The sequence below is a fragment of the Petaurus breviceps genome, unplaced genomic scaffold, assembly GCF_028583685.1.
Source record: "Petaurus breviceps papuanus isolate PSGF00001 unplaced genomic scaffold, PetGlider_PUasm1.0 140, whole genome shotgun sequence".
Classification (NCBI taxonomy): Eukaryota; Metazoa; Chordata; class Mammalia; order Diprotodontia; family Petauridae; genus Petaurus; species Petaurus breviceps.
Window position 1 is genome coordinate 33,155,871 of NW_027185698.1, and position 22,669 is coordinate 33,178,539.

The window sequence follows — 22,669 nt, forward strand, 5'->3', positions numbered from 1 at the left end:
GGTGGGAGGGGGATTATAGGACCAGATGGGAGGGGGATTATAGCACCAGATGGGAGGGGGATTATAGCACCAGATGGATCAGTTTTCAATGAAAGAATGAAGAAAAGAACTATTGTACATCGTTAATTGCTCTTGTTCCTACAAATGCATGTGAATGAATGTGTTGATTCCCTAAAGCTCTTAAAGAATTCTTTATCTATTTGAAAAACTGCCACTAAAATCTAACTGCAATCCATGCTAAATAAACCAAAGATTGTGTGGCTTTTTTTTTTTTTAAAGTTCATCAAAACCAGTTTCAAAGCAGCCTAAGATTAACATTTCAGGGGCGGCCAGGTAGCACAGTGAGTAAGAGCATCGGCTCCAGTGTAGGGATGACCCGGGCTCAGACACTTAGCCCCCCTCCTCCCCCAACAACTGGCCGTGTAACCTTGAGCAAGTTACTTAACCCCACAGTAAGAGCACTGGCCCCAGTGTCCTGGGGGATCGAATCCGGGCTCAGATACTTAGCACCACACCCAGAAATAACTGGCTGGGTAACCTTGAGCAAGTTACTTAACCTCAATTGCTTAAAATAAAAAAAAGATTAACATTTCAAACCAAATTGTTTTAAGTGGCCTCAATTCAGATTTTAAATTTCAAAGGAAAAATGAGAAGTTGCTAAGAACAAATGTGAAAGTTTTTTCAAGGATAAATGATTGAGGAATATAAAGAAATATGGAAAAATCGGTTCTGGGTTAACAAAAATAGAACTAGGAATTGAGAATACACTTTAATATTTTTTAAAATGACTGTGTAATCATAGGCTAATGTATTCTAACCAAAGGAATTCGAGATTTTGAAGTTTTATTGATTAGTATATTATATATTGTATTTCATTACTATAAAATCCCTGACGTTATCACTGCAGGTATTCCTTCCACTGACACAGAATGTAAGCCACTATAACTTAGCAAAATTTTAAAAGAATTTACATTTTTTTTTGTCTTTACACACATCAGTCATTTCAATTCCAACCCCACCCAACTTAAGCTTCCTTTATGACAAAGAAAAACATCAAGTAAACATCCAACATAGTAGTTGCACTTGGCAAAATGTACAGCTTTTTTGTCCTGTGTTTTGGATTTCAGGCTTAACTTTGATTTGGTTTTATTTATGCAAAAGCTTTAACATTTAATATGATCATTGTTATATTATCAATATTATTTTACCTTCTACGATATCTTCTATTACTTGTGTGATAAAGAATTCTCTCCTTAGTGGTGGAAAGATAACTTATCTTGGTCTCCGAAGCCTTTTATATTCAGGTTATTAATTTTTAGTTTGTGGTATATATGGTGTAAAATGTTGATCCAAACTTTCATTTCTGGGGCGACTAGGTGGCACGGTGAATAGAGCACTGTCCCTGGAGTCAGGAGTACCTGAGTTCAAATCTGGCCTCAGATACTTAACACAAAAACTAGGTTCACTTAACCCCAATTGCTCTCCAAAAAGCAAAACAAAACAAAAAAAACCCCTTCATTTCTGCTAAATTGCTATAGTTTCCCTAATTCTTTTTAAAAATGCAGCTCTTACTCTAGTAATTGTTCTCTTCAGCTTATCAGTGGACTTTTAAAAACTACTTGTTTTCTGCATAGCTAATATGTTCCACCGCTCTTTTTATAAATTAAATACCAAAGTTTTGCTTTATAATATTAAAGCCTGAAAAATGCTTTTCCCCTTTCCCTGCCCTGCTTATACTTTTTCTATTTTTCTTCCAGGTTTTAGATTTTTTGAGAATAGATGGCATTTTAAAGTTGTATAATTAAGAAACCTAAGAGCTTGATAATAGCCTGGTAACAATCCTATCTTAGTTTAGTCTAGTCCTTAATGACCCACATAGCAGTCTATCACCACATCTGTGGATTGGAGCTTGAGCTCACTGCTACAGCCTTAAGTGATCAAGCCAAGTTACCTGCCGCTATGATGAGGCATCAGAAGACTTCTGTGAGAATTGTTCAATGAAAAATTGATAATAAAACGAAAGAGAATAAAATTCTGTACTCTGGGATGAAGGGAGGGGAAGATTTTCATGCTATTTTTAGTACTATTCTATAACAACTTACAGCCACCAATTGCTCATCTCAGTTTTCTTTCCTAACAACCATGTTTGGGGTGGGGAGGGTAGGAGTAGGGCTTAAAATATTTCTGTTTCACAAAGAGCAGACACAGGCACAAGTCAAGTTTTTTGGAAACAGTCATAAGAAGCCTTGTTTTATAAAGTCAACAGAACCAGCCTAAACAAGGTTTTTTTCACAAGCATTGGCTTTTCTTGAAATTTCTGACCTGTGATTTGTGTAGATGAATGCCCAAGAGCACCTGCTCTGATTTGCCAGGGCACTCAGAACTTAAGAGACTTGACCAGGGTCACACAACCCGTATGTTAGAAGGACATGAATGGAATCCCAAATCCCCCTAAGCAGGGAGGGGACGGGGAGGGGGGGGGGGGCTTTCAAACCCTAACTCTAGGTTCTCTTAGGTAAATATCTTTTCAGTTCCACCCAACCATCGCATCCCATCCCCAAGGTATCTGGGTAAGCGTTCCATCACTATTTCTACTGTAGCCCTAGAGATGACCCAGACTCAATTCTCTCCAGCTGCTCCACAGTCCTCCCAAGCCTGAGAAACGCCCTTATCCTGCCCAGTTCAGTATGTTATCTCTATCTTCCCCATACTTAAACAAGGTTCTCTTCTAAGTTCTGTTTAATTTTAAGTAATGGCCAAAAGCACCTATTATTAACCTATGACAACTCTTCCAATCCAGGTTAAAAATAAGTCGAACATATACAACTTTAGGAAAGCAGTACTTGAATATACAAAAAATCTGAAGAGGGAAAAAACCCAAAACAAAAACTCCAGTTATCAGAAAGGTAGTTACTTTTTTTTTTTAAATAGTTGTAGCTCAATGTATGTACAAAATAGAATCTAACCTTCACAACTCATGCATATCAAAGTACACCAATATATACTATTATGGCAATAAATTATATAATCTTATACATTTTAGAGCTTCATTTTAGCTGTTCCTTTTAGTTTCTGGTTATTTCAGCTGGTTTTTGAAGCATACGATAATTCTGGGAGACTCAATGTGAAGTAAAAAAGTTTATCTCTTGAACTTTCAAAACTTTGCTAACAGTACTCTTTTCCTTTCTGCCCAACAACTCAGTCCAGTACCTGGTACCCCATTTTTGCTCATTTACTTAATCAGATGATAACAGAGTAAAGTGGAATCTCTCTCTGAAATAAAAATGGGTATTTTTGACATCCACTGAGTGTGAGTGGCCACTTATACCCATAACCTCCAACAACAGAGAGCTACTATCCCCTCCCTTCTCTACCTCAAGAGTGAATAAAATCTTGGCATGTCAGATCTGAGAAATGATGCACAGACCATGGAATCAATCTCAAACAGGCCATTAATCTTTACATCTAACCCTGCCCAATCATCTCTTAAATCTGTGCCCTTCATAATAAGGTGAAATGAAGATTGCATAGATGAGTGAACACAAATCCATCAACACTGATGGAAATAATTACCCAAAGTATCCTACTGATGGTGGGTAGGCATCTCTTCAAATATACAAAAGATAATATTGCTGTCATTCCTAGACAAAATTCTGCATACATACATACTTACATGGGGAAAATAAAACAAATACCTCCCTGCCCCCTTCCCCAATTCACATAGAATTCCTGCTAGATTAAAAATGCTTAGAAAGTATTAAAATATATGTCAATGAAATTTAACTAAAATCCCCAACTCACCATATATAAGGAAGGACATGTCAATGTTACTGTGTTTAACTGCTGCCAAGATATTCTAATAAATAAATTAGTATATTCTTAGCTCCAGTAATTTTCTGTATCCATAAATTTAGAACAGTAGGCAGCAATTATCTTTATTTTCAGCTAAAAGCTCTAACAAAAATATACATTTTCCTTAACATTTAAAAAACAACAACACAAAATCTGAATGGCTGTCAAATTCTCCAACTGTTTTACAAATAGTGATGGATGGTGGAGGCAGAAGTCAGGAACAGTGTGAATTCCTTAATCAAGTAGGAAAATGTTCACTTCAAAAGCTTGACTTTCTCCTTTAAGAGCTTAAAGCTGGGGTTCTTGCTGATCTTCTTGTTAAAGATGACTAGCAGCTCCTCTTCAGATCTGTGGTGTTCATTAGTCACTGCATAGTATTGTGCTAAAACCTTCATGTAAAGAAAACAAACATCAAATGGAATTAACTGTAATGAAATTTTATCTGTCAGTAATAAAAAGATGTGTTTTGACTAGGAATCTAGGACAACAAAATATTAAAAGAAAATAACTCTCCACAGTAGGAAAAATAGGGGAAGCAGGATTAATAAAAATAACGATAATGATAAGCATACAGTACTTACTATGCACCAGGTACTGTGCTCAGTGCTTTATAAAGATCTCACTTGAGCCTCACTACAACCCTGGGAGGCAGATGTTTTGTTGTCCCCACTTTTCAGATGAGAAAACCAAGGCAAACAGAAGTTAAGTGACAGCGTCACAAAGCTAGGAAATTTGTGGTCATATTTGAACTCAGATTTTCCTGAGTGGTCTATCCACTGTGCCACCTGTACCTGGAGTCAGAGGATCTGGGCCTGAGTCCTATTCCTGCTGTGTGATGTCAGGCAAATCATATAAATTCATTTTCCTCACCTGCGGAATGGAATACTAACAAATTGTGAAACATGTTATTAAGGTGGAACTGACTGACCTTGGTGGCTGCATATGAGAGAGGGGGAGAAGAAAGAGTCCTATAAAAACAATGACGAAGTTTCCAACATGGGCAACTAGTTAAATGGTACTGCCACTGATAGTAAGTAACACCAATGACACGTGGGGAAGATAATCTTGGTGAAGCAGGGGATGGAGCACTGGGCTTGGAGGCAGAAGGATCTGAGTTCAACTCTGCCCTCAGACACTTTCTAGCCCAGTGACACCAGGCAAGTCACTCCACTTCATATGAATAGGACCGACGTGACCGGGTGATTGTGAAAGCAAATGTAAAGGGCACAGGGCCTGGCCCACAGGAGGTACTTAATTCATACTTATTTCTTTCTTCTTCTCTACAACACAGGGTTGTTATAAGGAAAGTGCTGTGCAGATTATATAAAGTGCTATAACAAAAGGCCAGAATATCTGAAAATAAGGAAACACTTTCATCAACTATACTAATTTAACATTCCATACCTTTTTCCTTAACTTTTTAACTGATATTTCATTGTCGGGGGCTTGTTTCAGAACAGCTTTGATAGTTCCTTTCCAGTTGAATTTTCCTAAAATGTGATGAATTATACAGAATGATATAATATGCATATATCTACATGTATATTATACATAAATATAATAAACTTATTACAAATATTTTATTAAAAAAATATAAAAACAATACCAGTTGGGTTAGATACTTGTGGATGAACTCTTTCCATTGAATGAGCTATCGCCCATATCATGCTCCATTCCAGCTTAAGTGGGACTACTAACTGTACCCTGATCTTGTACTTTATTCACTCTACTGACTCAGGGCAACTCAGGGCACTCCTCCAGGGACCCCTGCCAATGCCTAGTACACACTACCTCTACCTCTCTGCCTACTGGAAACCTCATCTCTACCTTCAAAAACACAACAGCTGTTTCTGACTTCAAGAAGCTTACATCCTAATATGAGAGACAACATATAAATACACAGATAGAGGAAAGATACAGACACAGATGGGAAAGCATGAAAGACTGGAGAAGGTTTCCTGCAGAAGGTGGTTTCTAGGCTGAATCTTTAAAGAAACCAGGTACATCCTGGGGTAAAAGTGAGAAGGGGAAATATCCACAGCACGAGGAGAAATGGGGCAAAGGCAAGAGACAAATTAAGAGTTCAGGTAGCTGGACCATAAAGTACATGAAGGGGCAGTAAATCGTATGGTGGGAAAAAGCCAAGTTGTAAAAAGATCCTTCAATGCCAAAATTTTATATCTGACTCTGGAAGTAATAGGGAAGCAACAGAATTTATTGGGCATGGGGGTGACATAGACCCCTGCTTTAGGAAAATCCCTTTGGCAGGTAGGTAGAAGATGGAATGGAGACTGAAGTCACTTCAACTTCAGGCAGGCAAACCAATCCGAAGGCTACTGCAGCAATGGTGATAAGAGTTGAACTGGCATGGTGGCTATATGAGTGAAGGGAGAGGGATCAATAGAGGAATGCTAGAATGGTATAACTAGGTCAACTGAACATGGGAGATGAGACGGCAACAACACTGAGGGTGTGAACCTGAAAGACTGACTGGTGACCCCAAGAAAAAGAATAGAGAGGTTTAGAAGAAGGGAAGACTTCAGAGGGAAGACAATGAGTCCTCTTTTGAACATGTTAAGCTCGAGGTGCCTGTCTACAGGAAATATAGTTTAAGAGACCCAAAAGGCAGCTGGAGATGTGGGACTGGAGCTCAGAAGAGAGGATAGGACTAGAAATATAAATCTACACTGAACGCACAGGAGTGAACAGAGATAGCATAGAGAGAAAAGAGTCAAGGATGGAATTCTGGAAACATTTAATGATTAAAGGATGAAGATCCAGCAAAAGAGTCTGAGGAGTAAAAAATAACCTCAAACTGGGGTCATGGAGAGTCAGACACAACAGGTATGACTGAACAACAACAACAACAGCAAGGTACTGAAAACATCTGCCCCCACATCGAATTGGGCTTGATAGGTGAAGTAACTATATTATCATTATTGCGAAGTTTTGAATGTTTATATGTTTATCACTGTATTAAAACCATAAGATAAATTATATCATACTATCAGTAAAAGAAAAAAATTGCGAAGCAACCCAGACCATTTCACGATAACATTCCTGGAGCTACAGGCCTCCAAGACCAGTTTGTACTATTTCAAGGGTACACACCATACAAATGTTTTCTGGCTCAAAGATTCTCACATAATCCCCACAATAAACAAGTGGAATATTTATATTTACCGACAAGCAGTCTTTAGATCAGAAGAAACCACATAATCTACCCAACTCTTTCATAAACCATTTCCTGAGTTTTCCCTCATTTAATCTCATATCACCTTGTACTTCTTTTAGGCCTTTTTATTCTTATTTGTCTTACATGCATAACTGATGTTTAGGTATCCCCTCTTCCCCAATACATTTTAAGCTCCATAAAAAATGTGTTTTCTTTTTCCTAGGATTCCCCCGTGCTAAGTACTGAAATGATCAATATAAATTCTCTATCATTTTCTTACTGACAGTATTTTAATTGATTTTCTCCTGTAATTGCCTGTCATGGTTCTTTGTTTCTGAACTTAGTTCAGAATTCAGCAGGCATATAACAGGTTAAGCTTAGAAATCTAGTTCTCCTGCTAATCACTGATCTATTACTGCCTGAAGGAATTTTTAGGTGACCTTGGGGGATGCATGTAAACACAAGAGAGTCAGACCTAGAATCTTTACACCACACCACCAAGCTATCTTTCAAGGATGTCTGGTTTGCTGTCGAAAAAGGCTGGTCTATTATCTCTAATCCTTGCAGCTGCACTCAAATAATAAGCCCTTCTTAGTGTCATCAGAGAAGAAGGAGGGGTCATTGCTAGCCCCATTACCAAACTTCCAACCCATCATGTTGTTCCCTGCATCTCATATTTATAACCATTCATGTTGTCCCCAATTCCATGATGTCTCCTACCTTGTCCTGTTCTCCCCAAAACCTATAAAAGGGGAACTACCCTTTTACTCAGGTCTTTGGTATACACGGAAACAAGTCACTGATCCCTTATTGACGGGCAGCATGCCCCTGCTAACAAATGTTATCTTGCTCAAGAACTGCCTTATTCACCCTTCTGCTAAATTTCATATAACAGAACATTACTTTGAACATGGAAAATGCTGAGGAAAATTTAAATACAATTTTTTTGAAATATACCTTTTATAGGTGTTTCTTCAGTCTCCACAGTCGTGTCTTCTGTGTGTTTCATTTTTTTCTTCTTAGAATCAGCTTCTTCTAAGTATTTAGAAAATTAAAGTACAACATCATCACTACCATTGTTCATAATTTGGAAAGGAAAATACCCCTGTTGGAGTTTTATTTTTAGAATTCAAAATACTTCTGTCAATAAAAGAAACAACAAACCATTTTTTTTTCATTATCAGAAAACAAGGTACACAAATGAGCCACCTACCTTCTGAGTGCTTACGTTTCCTTTTTTCTGCAGGTCCTTTTGTCTCTTCCTCGGTCACCATTTCAACATGATTTCCACTTCCATTCACTTCTGATTCTGAAGCACATGCCTTCTTGTTTTTTTTCTTCTTACTTTTCTTTTTTTCTGTGTTGCTAATTTCTGGCATTTCTTCTCCTATGGCATTAAGTTCTTCTACCTGGCCCCTCTTGCGCTTTTTGGATTTCTGATCACTTGAATTTTCCCCATGGTTTTCTAACTTCAGTTCTTTCTTTTCTTTTTTTCTATTCTTCTGTCGTTCTTCCTTGCGTTCTCTTTTGTTTTTCTTCCCCTCCGGCTGTCCTACTGCTTTTTCACTGACTTCAGTGGTCGTCTTAACTTTGTTTTCTGAATGTTGATTCTCCACTTGGTTGAGAGGCTGTTTCTCTTGTTCTTTTGCATTTGGTCCCTTGTTATTGGGGGGAAAACATAAAGTTCAGTATTTTTCTCCCTCCATCCAAACATTAATCTAAGATATAGATTTTATATTATTACCAACATGTGATAAGGTAATAATTCAAAGGAAGAGAGTTTATTTTCATACATTAATCTGGTGAAGTGGAAAGGGCAGTAGATATAAATATCATACAAAGACCTGGCTTTGAGCTCTGCTTTTGTCATGCACTAATGGAGTGATCTTGGGCAAGTCACTTAACTTCTCTAAACCTGTTTCCTTATCTAAAAAAATCAGGATAATCCTAGAAATACCTACTTCACAAGGCTCCAGCAAGGATCAAATGAGATTACATATTACCATAAAAACATTCTTACATATAAGCTATATTACTACAATAGGAAGCACAGCAAAGCAGCAATGAATACAAAAACAAGAGCCAATGACTATCCCAACCATAAAACCTCTTGCTTCTTCCAGTGAAGGACTGAGCTTCCTGTCACCTATACCAGGCTACTACTTTTCAAATCTCTACTACTCCTTTACTTTATTCTAAAGGATTCCCCCTGGCACCTGCTAAAGAGCCTAATGATTCTGTTTCCCTCAACTATCCCTTTAGATCACCAAAACCAGGAAAAATCGATAGGACTGAAAACTAATTGTGCACAATGACTCATTTTAGGTATTAACAAGAAAACCGTCAAGTATGACATATATTGCAAGCTTCCCAATTGTTTTTCCTGAATCAAATATTAGATATTTTCCAGTTCTGAAGACTCTACCTAATGAGGAAAATGACTTGGTCCATGTCAACTGAAAATGTATTTTGCCTGGAAAGCATGTATGTATCAATACATTTAAGTTTGTCTCAAAGCATAAAGCAAGGAGAGTATACAATACCATTCTGACCAAGGAAAATAAAAACATATAGAATCAATAACATGGACATTTACTGAGAGGAAGGTAACAAATAACTGATAAAGAGTGGCTTTTCCATTAATACCGTAGCCAATAATTTCAAAAAAAACACACCCTGATTCAAATGATAAGTTGGTTAATGCACAGCTATTGCTGTAAAATGGAGCTGATATTACCTGTACTTTCTGTATCAGAAGGTAGGTTTGAGGAAAGTAAACCAATAGTGCTAAATAAAATATTGGGTACCATCAAGTCCTGCTTGTAGCCTTTCAGAGAGTTCAATGCATTTAATCACACAAATTTAATTATGTTAACAAGTCTGTGATTTGCCCCACTGAAGCAATACCATATACAACATGTCTGACGTTAAAAAACCTTGCTCAAGTCAACAGGAAAACACTTTCTTTAACAGTCAGGTTTGGTTTTATCCACAAACTATAAAGACACAAAGAATCTCTATGGAAAACTGTCACACTTCAAAGCAGAAACTATCATTTTACAACCACTGCTCATTTTAACTTTAAGTTCAGAAATGACTTACGTTGCTGGTAGCTTCAGAAAAGATATCCCACACCTGTTCCTGAAGAGAGTCATTATAAATTTTTAAACTGTTCTTCATCCAATTCTGTCAAGATAAGAAGTTCAGATTATTTGCATGATGATCCATTGAATAAAAATCACAAGAGGCTTAATGTATTCTCTGCCCTTGAAAGACAAACCCAGTGGTGAGGGTCACGCCCATTCTCTCCCTGTTGTTGCTCACCACTTTCTAGTCTCCTGCTCCCAGTCTGCTGATCTGTGAAATCCCTGTCCTCAACCCCTCGTGAGCAGGGCGGGAATGGAAGGGGGTGGGAATGGAAGGGGGCAGGAATGGTAGAGCTGAAGAGTCTCTCTGGGACTTGATCTCCTATACTGTACTGTTCGGTTTTACAGCCCCAGTTCCTAAACAATGTTTACCCCAACCCCACCTCCCCAACCTAGAGCCCCTAGTCCTGCTCTTCATCTCAGAACTGGGCCCACTGTGATGATTTCATAATAACTCCCAATTCAGATGACTTTTACTTCTTTTTTTTACTGTTTAAAAAAGAAAATGTGCTTCAAACTTAAAAAAACTCAACATGAACTTTTGGAGACTATGGAATGATCTTTTTCAAACCTCTTTTTCTGAGGAATTGACTTCAACTACTTACTTGAAATTTGGCCTTTTTTCTTGGAATATTGTCAAAACCACTAACTTTTTCTAAAATCTCCCGCAATTTGGGGCTAATGCTGGGTTTCTTCATTATTTCATGAATCTTCTGCAAAAGAAGAAATTAAAGACAATCAGAAAAGATGAGTAGGGGTATAAAACAAGTGAATTCAAACATAAACCCAACCAGAAACTCAAGATGACACAATAGTTCAACAACCAAATTGGTATTACTAGTCTACAACTTTGTCAAGGTCAGAAAGGTCTGTCTATGAACCTGTCACTTCCCTGTCATGAGAAATAAAATACCTCAACAAACAGTAGATCATATAGCATCCTTTAAGTTGAGAGTTCTTGACTTAGGGTTCATCAACTTTAATTGGCTTCCTTTATAATCTTAGGTATTTTAGTGTATGCATTTTTTTTCATTTTTCAAATGCTTTATTAACTTCTGATTTACATCATTCATTTCCTCCAGATTTTGAGTTACAAATTTTCTCCCTATTTTTCCCCTACCCACAGCCCCAAAATAGCAGTGCCACAGGATATCCCCTCCTCCAGTCTGCTCTATCCCATATCTTCTCCCATACCCCCTTCAACTATTCCAGTAGGGCATGGTGGATCTCTATGCCCCAGTGCCTGTATAACTTATTTCCCAATTACATGTAAAATAGTATTAATAATAGTATATATATATATATATATATATAAAAAACATGATTTTAAAACTTTGAATTCTAGATTCATTCCCTTCCTTCCTTGTCACCCACCCTTACTGGGAAGATAAGCAGTTCAGTATAGGTTGTACATGTGTAGCTAATACAAAACATTATCATAGTAGATATATTGTAAAAGACTGACTATATTTCCCCCCCTCCTATCCCACCTTCCATTTGTTCTATTCTCTACTTTGATCCCATCCCTTTTCAAAAGTGGGTCGTTCCAACTTCCCTCCCCCCCAGCCTGCCCTCCATTCCATCATCCTCCCTCTCATCCCCTTCCTCCCTACTCTCCTGTAGGGTGAGATACCCTATTTAGTGTGTATGTCATTCCCTACCTGAGCCAGATTCAATGAGAATAAGGTTGACCCATTCCCTTTTGCCTTCCTATTCTTCTCCTCCATTGTAACCATTTTCCCTTGCCTCTTCTATGAGATAGTTTACCCCATTCTGTCTCTCCCCATTTTCTTTCTTTATATTCCTCTCTCACCTCTTCATTTCACCTTTTATGTATCATCCCTTCCTATTAAATTGGTCCTGTGCCCTCTATCTATGTATACCTGTAAACATATATACATACACATTCACATATGTATTCATACCCCCGTATGCCCTCTGATATAGACATATATTTCTATTCCCTTCAACTATTTTCATACTGAGAAAAATTTTATCAGTTACAATTATTGTTTTTCCATGTAGGAATGTTAATAGTTCAACTTTGAAAAGTTCCTTATGATTTCTTTTCCCTGTTTACCTTCTCTTGCTTCTCTTGTTTCTTGTATCTGAATGTCAAATTTTCTATTCAACTCTGGTTTTTTCATCAAGAATGCTTGAAAGTCCTCTATTCCACTGAATAACCATATTGTCCTCTGAAACATGATACTCAGTTTTGCTGGGTAGGTGATTCTTGGTTTTAATCCCAGATCCTTTGACCTCTAGAATATCATATTCCAAGCCCTTCGATCCCTTAGTGTAGAAGCTGCCAGATCCTGAGTTATCTTGATTGTGTTTCTACAATATTCAAATTGTTTCTTCCTGGCTGCTTGTAATATTCTCTCCTTGATCTGGGAATTTCAGAACCTGGCTATAATATTCCTAGGAGTTTTCTTTTTGGGATCTTTTTCAAGGGGTTATTGGTGGATTCTTTCAACCCTCTATTTTGCCCTCTGGTTCTAAAACATCAGGGCAGTGTTCCTTGAGAATTTCTTGGAGGATGATTTCTAGGTTCTTTTTTTGATCATAATTTTCAGGTAATCCAATAATTTTTAAATTATCTCTCCTGGATCTATTTTCCAGGTCAGTGGTTTTTCCCATGGGATATTTCAAATTGCCTTCTATTCTTTCATTTGTTTGGATCTATTTAACAGCATCTTGATTTCTTATAAAGTCATTAGCTTCCATTTGCTCCAATCTAATTCTGAAGGAATGATTCTCCTCAGTGAGCTTTTGAATTCTGGCAAATTCAGCTTTTTAAGGCATTCTTCTCCTCATTGGCTTTTTGAGCCTCTTTTGCCATTTGAGTTAGTCTGTTTCATTTTCCTCAGTCAGGCTGTTGACTCTCATTTCATAATTTTCTTGCATTATTCTCATTTTTCTTCCCAATTTTTCCTCCACTTCTCTTTTTGGTTTTCAAAATCCTTCTTAAGGTCCTCTATGGCCTGTAACCAGCTTGTATTTTTCTTGGAAGCTTCTGGTGCAGGAGTTCTGACTTCACCGTCTTCCTCCTGTTCCATGCTTTGATCCTTTTTGTCCCCAAAACAGGAGTCTAATGTTGGATTGCTTTGCTTGGTTTGCTTCCTTTGCCTGGTCATTTTGACACTCAATTACTTGACTTTTGGGCTTTTTGCCACAGTAGGACTTGGCCACCAAACGGGGGAGCTTCATTCCAGATGCTGGGGTTTTCTCAGCTGCCAGAGGTATTAGTTGGGTGCCCTCTCTGAAGCCTCTACACGCTCTGGCAAGCTGGTCGAGCACCCCAGGACCTCCACCCTAGAACGCAATCCAGATCCAAGCAGGTTAAAGCCAGAGCAATTACCCCTCAGACTGGTTGCTTGGTCCCCCTACACTCTGAAGGCCAGGAACTGAAGCTGCCATGTGGTGGTGGCTGGGCCACAGCCCTCAGTGGCTTATCGCCCTGGGGGCAAAAGCCAATGCACTCCCAACTAATGGGTCCCAAAGTCCACACTGCACTGACCTCTTACTTCCTCCTTGGCATCTATGTGTTGATAATTCTGGACCAGCACAGCTGCTGGTGATCTGGAGTCCCTCCAGCTGGTGGGTGGTCATGCCTGCCCTGGGGCTAAAACCTCTGTGTGGGGCTGGGCTTGGATCCCAAAGCACTGTGCTGGCCAACTCCTGCTCGTCTGCCAGGCTATCCTCAGTGGGAGGTTAGCTTCTCTGTGTCATTTTGTGGGTTCTGTAGCTCCAAAGTTTGTTCAGAGTCCCCTTTTACATGAATTAGAGGTGGTGGGAGCCGGAGCCCTGTGGAGGTTCTGTTTCTACTCCGCCTAGTATATGCATTTTTAAACACTATTCTGAGAAGGGGTCCATAAAGGGTTCACTAGACTGCCAAAGGGGTCCATAACATACACAGAAGTTAAGAAGCTCTGCTTTAAGTGGGAAGTGACAACCTCAACTAACTTGATTCATTGAGGTGATAATCAGTAAGACCTATCGCTATGGCAGATATAGGGACAATATTGTTTATTAGTACATAGGGATGATATGATCATATTTCTAGAGCTGGAAGGGCCCTCGAAGCCATCTGGTCCAACTCTTTCATACCACACTTGAGGAAAGTGGCATTAAGTGACTTGAACCCAAATACTGCTGATTCCATCTCCAGAGGCAGTTTCACTGTGCCAGGCTGTAATGACCCAGTACAGGAAAGCGTGAGAGGAAGTTTCTGTTTCCATTCCTAGAACTACTTCAGGGGAATGTTATTATTACACTCCTTCTGCACTCTCATTCTACTTTGTATCTCTTATTTCATGTGCCCATTTTACCCTCTGTGAGGTGACCTATTAATTCCCATATAGCTATTTTATGACTTCTGTGGTGAACGTCAGAATCACGCTCTGTACCCTCTGTATCTGAGCATATCTCTTCCCCCTACTAAGCTCTCCCAGAGTACTAATGGTATCCTGCTTTTTTTATAGCCCCACCATTGGAAGGAAATGAACAAATAATACGATGAGTTTTTAAATTTAGTCACATTACGGACCAAAATCAGTTTCCTCCCAACTACATTAAATGATCTCTAGTGTCTATTAAATTTATGAAATGGATTTTTGGGGGGTTATCCTGAAAATATAATAATCCCTAATAACACTGTATCCATGGATAAAGTTATGTTTCAAATAAATGACTTACAAATAAACTTTTAGAACATATCCCGTTAATAACTTTGGTGTTTCCTGCAGAAGTTTTAGGATAAAAATTTGTCAACAATTATCTCTTTCAAAAAAGCCAATAGTTAGTTATTCAAAGAGCTGGTTTCCAGAGTATCAGATTCTATTACCCCTTACAATACTGACCATCTTTAAGGAAAGCATGTGTTTGGAGCAATCTCCCCTTCTTTTCCCACATCAAAACCTATCTCTGTCAAGAAGAAATCTTTGCCTTAAAATTAGACACACATTTGAAGTCCGGGCATAACAACAGTAAAAACAAAGTTAGTCTCAATATCATCCAATAAACACTGAAACTTTCTGAAGACAATTATCCGACACATCAGGCTGTATTTTACCTGGATCCACTCTTGCTGTTTAACATCTCCTTTGTTAGTTTTGGCCTCATAACCTTTGCCCCCATACTTCTGATCTTCACTGATGCACTTCACGTGTGTTTTGTATTCATCACCCCTTTAACATAAAAGTAACATATTTCAATAGATTTAAAACGCTAATTCCTATCTTAATATAATAAACAAAAGACTACCTATGACATCGATCATTCATTCCAAAATTCCACTATTATACTTCTCAGTAATAATAATGATAACAATAAGCTGTGATAGCACTTACTATGTGACAGGCACTGTGCTAAGTGCTTTACAATTGTTATCTCATTTGACTCTCACAACAATCCTGGGAAGCAGCGCTATTATCATTTCAATTTTACAGATGAGGTAACTGAAGCTAAAGGAGGTTAAGTGACTTGCCCAGGGTCACACAGCTATTAAGTGTCTGAGGATGGCTGAATTCTGGTCTTTCTGACACCAGCAGGTCAAGTGCTCAAACCATGTGTTGCTCCCTTGATGTTGCTATCCATCAAGGCTAACATCACCATTTTCTCTCCTCTAAGGTCTAATATATAACATGCTGTCACCACACTCTTTGGGACACTTTAATACCAAACTTACAGAGGCACTACAACAGTACAATATTCTATGGGTATACTGGGCATCTGTATGCAAATGAGATAATATGTAAAAGCACTTTTTAAGCACTAATGTACTAGACGGATGTGTAGGGTTTGTTTTGGCCCTTCTTTCTGGACCTGTGATGTCTCTGCTGACAGAAATGCTGTGTTAATTTCTTCCACTGATGCAGAGCAGTAGCTCAGTCTTAAATGGTGGCTAGTGGTCACAAAGTACCTGTCAGAGGCAGGTGTTACTGACTTCCAGGGCAACCCTCTTTCCAATATACCTTTGACAATACAGACGTAAGGTACAAAGAGGTGTAAAGAGATGGCAGCAGCTTCAGTGTGGATGTGTACATACAGAACGGCCACCAAGCCAGTTTCTCAGGAAGTACACTTAAGTACTTCATACTAAGCTAGGGGCTAACACGAGGAGGTGCCTGCTGGGATGCCCCCACTGTCTCTGGGCCTTTCCTTTCACCTCAGGAACCCTATTAGATTTTCCCAAATACTGATCATAACAGCAACCCAAATTTTCAAGCTCAATGCAGGAAGCTACACAAGAGCACAATCATTTAGAACACCTTTAAAACCATGTATAGTCCAAAGCTTACCAGAAGTCTTTGCCACAGTCAATGCAAGAAAGGTACTGACAGTTTTTGCAAATGTTTACGTGTTTCTCCACTTGCCCCTTCTTCACTGATTCTCCACAGGCATTGCATGTAAAAAATACCATTTTAGTAAATGCTTTTTTGCTTTACCCAAAAGAGATGAAAATTCTTGACCTAAAAGAATACACGAGATTAATTTTAGATGCCTCAACAATTTACAGAACACATACTTACATACATATATATTTAAAATATATCAAGAAAGATACATATTAAGAAATAGTGACTCAAGCCCAGTCTTTTTTTTTAAAATAAGTTTTTCTCCCTAGAAAGGCTAAATCATAAGCAAAAATAACAACAAAAATTTACACCACCTACCTAGTATCATTCATACTTAGTAACTGGTGTTTATATTTGCATAGCAAATGACTATAGCTTACCAAGTAAAATAATAATGCAAATAATAAGGTATCTATAGATGAATGGATACATGGCATGCAGAAGACTGAGGACTGCTGACAGAAAAGAAATACTTTCCCCCCCCCAAATAAAACCCACAAGGAAAATAATATAAATATATTGGTGATGTTTGTCAAAATATGCTACTCATTACAGCGCATTCTGCTTCAACACTACAACTTGTTTACTCAGCCTCTTTTAAAAGCTAATAACCCAGGAACCTTTTAGTGTTTCTGTCCTTGGATACCAAGTGAGCCAGAAATGATCATAGAAAAAAGTCCTTAACACCACCAACCCATAACGAAAAACAGGAATAAAAAAACGAATGTGGTGGGACTGTCTTCAATCAGTCACTTACTCCAAGGTCCCTGGAACTGACCAAAAACTTGATCTTCACTCTCTCTGCATAGAGATCATATAATCAATATACCTCCTTTACTTGCAGGCACTTATTTCAGGTGTCCAACTGATGAATGGGACGTCAGTCTAGTGACTGAGGGCAATTCAAAGAATTATACTTTTAAACTTCTGTAACGGTGTAATACCTGGTCCATGTCCCCTAAGATTAAGGTTTTCTGGACACACCTAGAGATCCTTTACCACGGTCACCTCACATTAAAATGTAATGTTCTGTCTATAGCGCTTAACAGAATATTATACAAAATACTTAGTTCTGACATTGGTCTCACTTAAAAAGTATCCACTGTTAAGTGGACAGAGTCAAGAGGACCTGAGTTCAGATTCAGCCTCAAAGACACTTGACACTTACTAGCTGTGTGAGGGTGGGCAAGTCACTTAAACCCAACTGCCTCACTCTCCCCATCCTCTCCCAACCAATTTAACGCCATCCACTGCTAAGAACATAAATCTGGTCTGTAGTTGGAACCTAAAGAAAAATCTGGAGAAGGGGGGGAACACTTAGAAATCTACAAATATAAGAAGGCTCTTCCTACCACCACCAGATACCTCTGTAGGTGCTTTGTAAATGCTAGTTAATGATGACAACAGCAGTAATTCTACTTTAACAGGAAACAGACATTAACTGAAACCAATAACTGAAGGTGCCACTTATCAGATTCTTGATCTGTTTTGATAGTTCTATTTTATATCTAATTTCAAACATAATGCTAAGTATAACAAAAAGTCAACTCTAAGTAAATGGAATAAAATCATATTATAAGTATGAACCCAGGAAGATGTCATAATCTATGGCCAAAAGCTATAGAAATAAAAAACACATTTGGTATAGCAGTCTGCTTGCTGATCACTTATTTACTATTCCTATATTATGATTAATATTTCTATTCTACAACTAGAAAGCATCCTAGGAACATAAGCAAAGGATTGTCCAACCCTTTTGTGGGGAGGAACTACTCTGCTTCTTACCTGAAGTCTTGTGATCCTGTGGAGGAGAGATGTTTGATAGGGAAGTTCTACCAGCCAGAAAGGAAGGCAAGTCACTAAAGGCTATGTTGCTGTCCACAATCAATTGGCTAGGGACTTCTGGTAGAGAAGAAGTTAAACAAGTGACTTAGAAACTTAAAATATAGTTCAGGACCATAAAATAAAGTGTTGTCCTGGCAATGATCTAGTCCAACACACCTACACTAAGCAATTTACCAAGTTCAGGATGACTGAGAGAGGTTAAGACGGAAAGAAGCAAACTCCATGTTGCCTCCCCTTGTTGCTATTCCCCACTTCTTCCCTCCTCCCCCTGACTCTCCAACTCACCTGGCAGTGGTGAAGTAACTGAAAAGATCAAGGGGGAACAAGAGAAGAAAATGAGAAGAGGACACAGTGGTCTTAAAAGCCCTGTCCTACCACTCTCCCAGTCCAAGGTTTTTAGCACTACTAACAGGCAAGGAAGGGAAATGTATATCCCACTCAATACATCCTCCAGCCACTACCTCCATTTCTGTTCCTCACTCCAGAATTCCCTCCCCAGTTGTTTACACACTTTCCACCTTAGAATTTCAGCCCCAGGCCATGCAAATGATTTTAGAGCTGGGAGAGTTCTCTCTTCTACTAGTCAACTGAATAAGAGTAAGTAAGAGGAGTGACTCCAATTCTGTTACCAGAGTTGAAGTCTTCATAGGAAAGGCATTCCTGGTATACCCAGTTAGAACCTGAATGTATTTTTCTATAGAATTCATTGTTATGTTTGATGTTGGGGTTCAACAGTACTATACTTCAATTCTATTGTGAATTATATAGGTTTGGTGCCTGCATTGGCACCATGTGTGACATCCTTTCTATAAAAAATTTTTTTTCTGAGCTTTTTTACACAATGATCCATTTATAAATTAGGAGTTGCTGTTTTAGAAAACAATTTCAGACATGTTCTGGAACTTTGAGCAAATTATAAAATCTCTTTCTGCTCCACACTTAGTTGAGATAATTTATATTACTGTAATGGTAATGTAATTTTGAATTTGGAGATCCCTTTGTGTTGACAAAAGTAGCAGGTACTTAGCACTCAGTAACTGATCAAGCCTCTGTTGGGGAAACAGAATGTATGAAATCCTGTCTCCTGTTACTGATGTAACAGGGAGGAGTTGGCTGAAACAGGAAGTAGCTAATGCTGTGTATATAAGAAAAGCCCCAGAGAGGCAAAGTCAGAATTTCTTGAGACTAAGATCTGGTGGCGGAGTAGCTACAGAAGAATGGAGAACTGAGCCAGAATTTCCTGGGAGCTTGTGGTGGTGGAGCTTCTTCTGGACGGGAGCCCAGGAGCCAGAGGAAGCATGACTGGGATGCTGAGACTGTGTTTGTTTGTGGCTTGGTTGAGCAGAACTTACCCAGAAAGCTGGTCAAGGAACTGGGAGCTGTCTGCCATTGAACCCAGGTGACAGTCTGGTGAATCCAGGTAGAATCTGGGAACATGGAAGGGGATCCAGGGAATCTGAGAACAGGCCCCAAGTCAAGATGAAAAGACCTCTCCTTGGGTACTGAGTAATTATGGAATTATGGTTTACTAGTGACCTAAGGGGTGGCAGTTTTTGTGTATGATACTTAGTAATTGATTGCTGAATAAGTGACCGATTGAGTTAACTCAAGAGTAAGTATTTTACTTTGAGACTATGTTGTGAATATTATATTGTGATTTTCTGTGATAAGTTGTAATATTGTGAATGCTGTACCTTGATTTTCTGTGAAAGTTTTGCTATGATTGTTATGGAATAGAGTGATCCCGATACTGTGTAATCAGAACCTTAAAAGCTGTTCACAGTAGCATTCTGCTGGAAAGCTGCTTGTTCATGGCATTACAATCACCTGTTTGTTATTCATATGGATTAATTAGATAATGCTGGTAATCAGCTTACTTCTCCTTTAGAAGCCCCAAAGCACATATTAATATGAGCCATAAGAATAACCTTGACTGTCTTTCACACTGTAGAACTGTAAACCTGCAGGAAAGAAAAATTTCCTATTTTTTTCAGTTTATGACTGAGAAAACCAAGTATTAACTCTAAGGAAATCCTGCTTAAACCTACTAAGTAAAAATACTCAGTGGTACAAATCAACAAGCATTTTTCAAGCACCCACTGTTTTCCAGACCCTGTGCAAAGTAACTGAGGATACAAAGAAAGGAGAAATTAATGGCATGGACACGCTTTATGTGTAACATTCCTCTTCCATTTCAATCTATGACTGCACTACTGTGGCACAGGGACTGCACCTGGGGAATTCCTGGGTGAGAAAACCCACTTTGCCAAGGCACTTAAAGTATTATCTCTATGACTCAGTCTTGGAGAGGTGCTTGAAGCTTTGTTAAGGGACTAAGGAGAGGCAGGATGCTGGCTTCAAGACGGTGCTCTCCTGTTACACACTGCCTCTTGATTACGTAGTACTGTACTTAAGAAAAGTGAAACAAGCGCAGCTTCAGTCTGGAGATGTTCTAATTCCGGTTATGTCACTAGCAAGTTGTGTGACCTAAAGGAAAGCACTTTTTCTCTCTCCTCTGCCAAAATCTCATGGTAATGTCTCATCATGTTAAGGAGGTATTCGTGAGTTCTCAAAATTCAGCTTAATTTAATATATATTAAGTGCCTATTATATGAAAGAGACGCAGATAAAGTAGGAGAGGTAGTTGTGGTATAACGTCCAGTGCAGCAGTTATGAAATGTAGGTTTCAAGGCCCGCCACAGACACATAACAGTTCTGTAATTTAGAACAAGTCACTTTAACCTCTTGGTGTCTCAGGCAACTCTAGAGACATTAGTTACATCCAGAACCCCTATGAAACCAAAGGTCCAAACGTTTCCCTCCAACACACAAGCACAGTTTGGAGACAAAACTGAAACACGGTTTTTCAAGGCTTCCTCTCCATGTCTTTTTCACTTCCTGGCAGCAGTCCCTCCTCACCCATCTTTTAACTGCCTAGTGCCCCAAGTCTCTTTCTCTACCTTCCTCCCTATCAAAACTTTCAAGGAATTGACTTAGACGTTCAGTGTAACAGAACCAAGAGGGTCAGAGCTGGTCCAACACTCTTTTTACATATGTCCTCTTACCCTCCCAAAGCCACCGTCTCCTTAGATCACTTTTTCCCAGGCCACCTGGCATTTCTCCTGTGATCTGATCACAGTCTACCTTCCCTCAGGTTTGCGTTTGCCTCCTATACTCACCCAGCCCCATTAGACTTGAAGTCTCTTTGAGCACCGGAAGTTATTCTTTACCTGGGTGTCCTTATCGACTACACAGCACACTCTCAAGAACTTAACTGTCTGCTGAATAGAACTGTGGGTCACAAGGTTCCCCCAAAGCGCAGCTAGGTGTCACAGTGCATACATAGAGTGCCTGGCCTGAGCCCAGACTGCTTGAGCACAAATCCTGCCTCATATCCATTCTAACTAATGTGACCCTGGGCAAATCAGTGCACCCGCTTGCCTCAGTTTCCTCACCTGTAAAATGGGGAGAATAACGGCACCTACCTCCCGGGGATGTTATGAGGATCAAATGACAATAACTGTACGGCGCTTGGCCCGGGCCTGGCACACAGTAGGCGCTGTATAAATGCCGACACTGTCTCCCCTGTTCACCATCAAAACGAGACTACGCGATGGAGCAGGTGCTAGCAGACGGACGGACGTCTGCGTCCTTCCACGACTCCATTTTGCTGGGGGCAGCACGTCACCCCTCGCCCACCCCGACACCATTTGGCTTTTAACAAGCTATCACCGACGGACGGCCGGTCATTAACTAAAGACGACCAAACAGGGGCTGCTGGGGCCGCCCGGGGCTGCATGGCCCGGCGGGGACTCGAACCCAGGTCCTCTGACAGCCGTCCATCGCTCCTGCCACACACCCGGCCGGGCTGAGCCGTGCACCCCGGGGGACTTCCTGGGCAGCGGGCCGTCCCCCCCCCGGCCCTACACAAGGGCGGTGGTCGGCTCAGCCGGCCCTCGGCAGCCGGGGCGCAGACCGCCCAGGATCGCCGCGGTCCTCGCTGGGACTCTGACCCAAGCCGGGAGGCCGCCGCCAGCCAGCCCCTTCCCCTGGCGGCAGCCCCGTTCTCTGCAGCCTCAGCCCGCCCCACCCGACCATCACTCACCCCCGCCGCGAGCCAGAGAACCGTTTCAACCGCCCGCGCCCAGCACGTGGGCTTCCCCGGGGCGGCGCGTCCGCGAGTCCGCCTCCCGCCTCCAGTCCACGCCGACTATCTGGGACTCCAAAACGAGCTGTCGGGAACCGCGCACAGGAGGACGCGCGCATGCGTGCACCGCAACCTTTGCTTTTTC

The 22,669-nt window shown here is 39.9% G+C and overlaps 2 protein-coding genes across 3 annotated transcripts in view; both read right to left on the reverse strand.

Annotated features, from left to right (window-relative positions):
* Positions 1-22,669, reverse strand: part of TMEM128 (transmembrane protein 128) — a 480,334-nt gene that overhangs the window by 32,548 nt on the left and 425,117 nt on the right. The window lies entirely within an intron of this gene.
* Positions 3,910-22,632, reverse strand: LYAR (Ly1 antibody reactive). 2 transcript variants are annotated; one of them, XM_069069914.1, is made up of 11 exons: positions 22,483-22,632; positions 19,730-19,804; positions 18,318-18,434; positions 16,476-16,646; positions 15,248-15,362; positions 10,779-10,886; positions 10,130-10,213; positions 8,241-8,685; positions 7,985-8,062; positions 5,257-5,342; positions 3,910-4,241 (listed from the first exon to the last, which is right to left on the reverse strand). In XM_069069914.1, the coding sequence occupies exons 4-11, from the start codon at positions 16,595-16,597 to the stop codon at positions 4,107-4,109; spliced, it is 1,173 nt and encodes a 390-aa protein (XP_068926015.1). In that variant the 5' UTR covers positions 16,598-16,646; positions 18,318-18,434; positions 19,730-19,804; positions 22,483-22,632; the 3' UTR covers positions 3,910-4,106. The 2 variants fall into 2 exon arrangements, with proteins under 2 accessions (XP_068926015.1, XP_068926023.1); XM_069069922.1 differs by lacking the exon at positions 19,730-19,804 and having other exon boundaries at positions 22,483-22,622.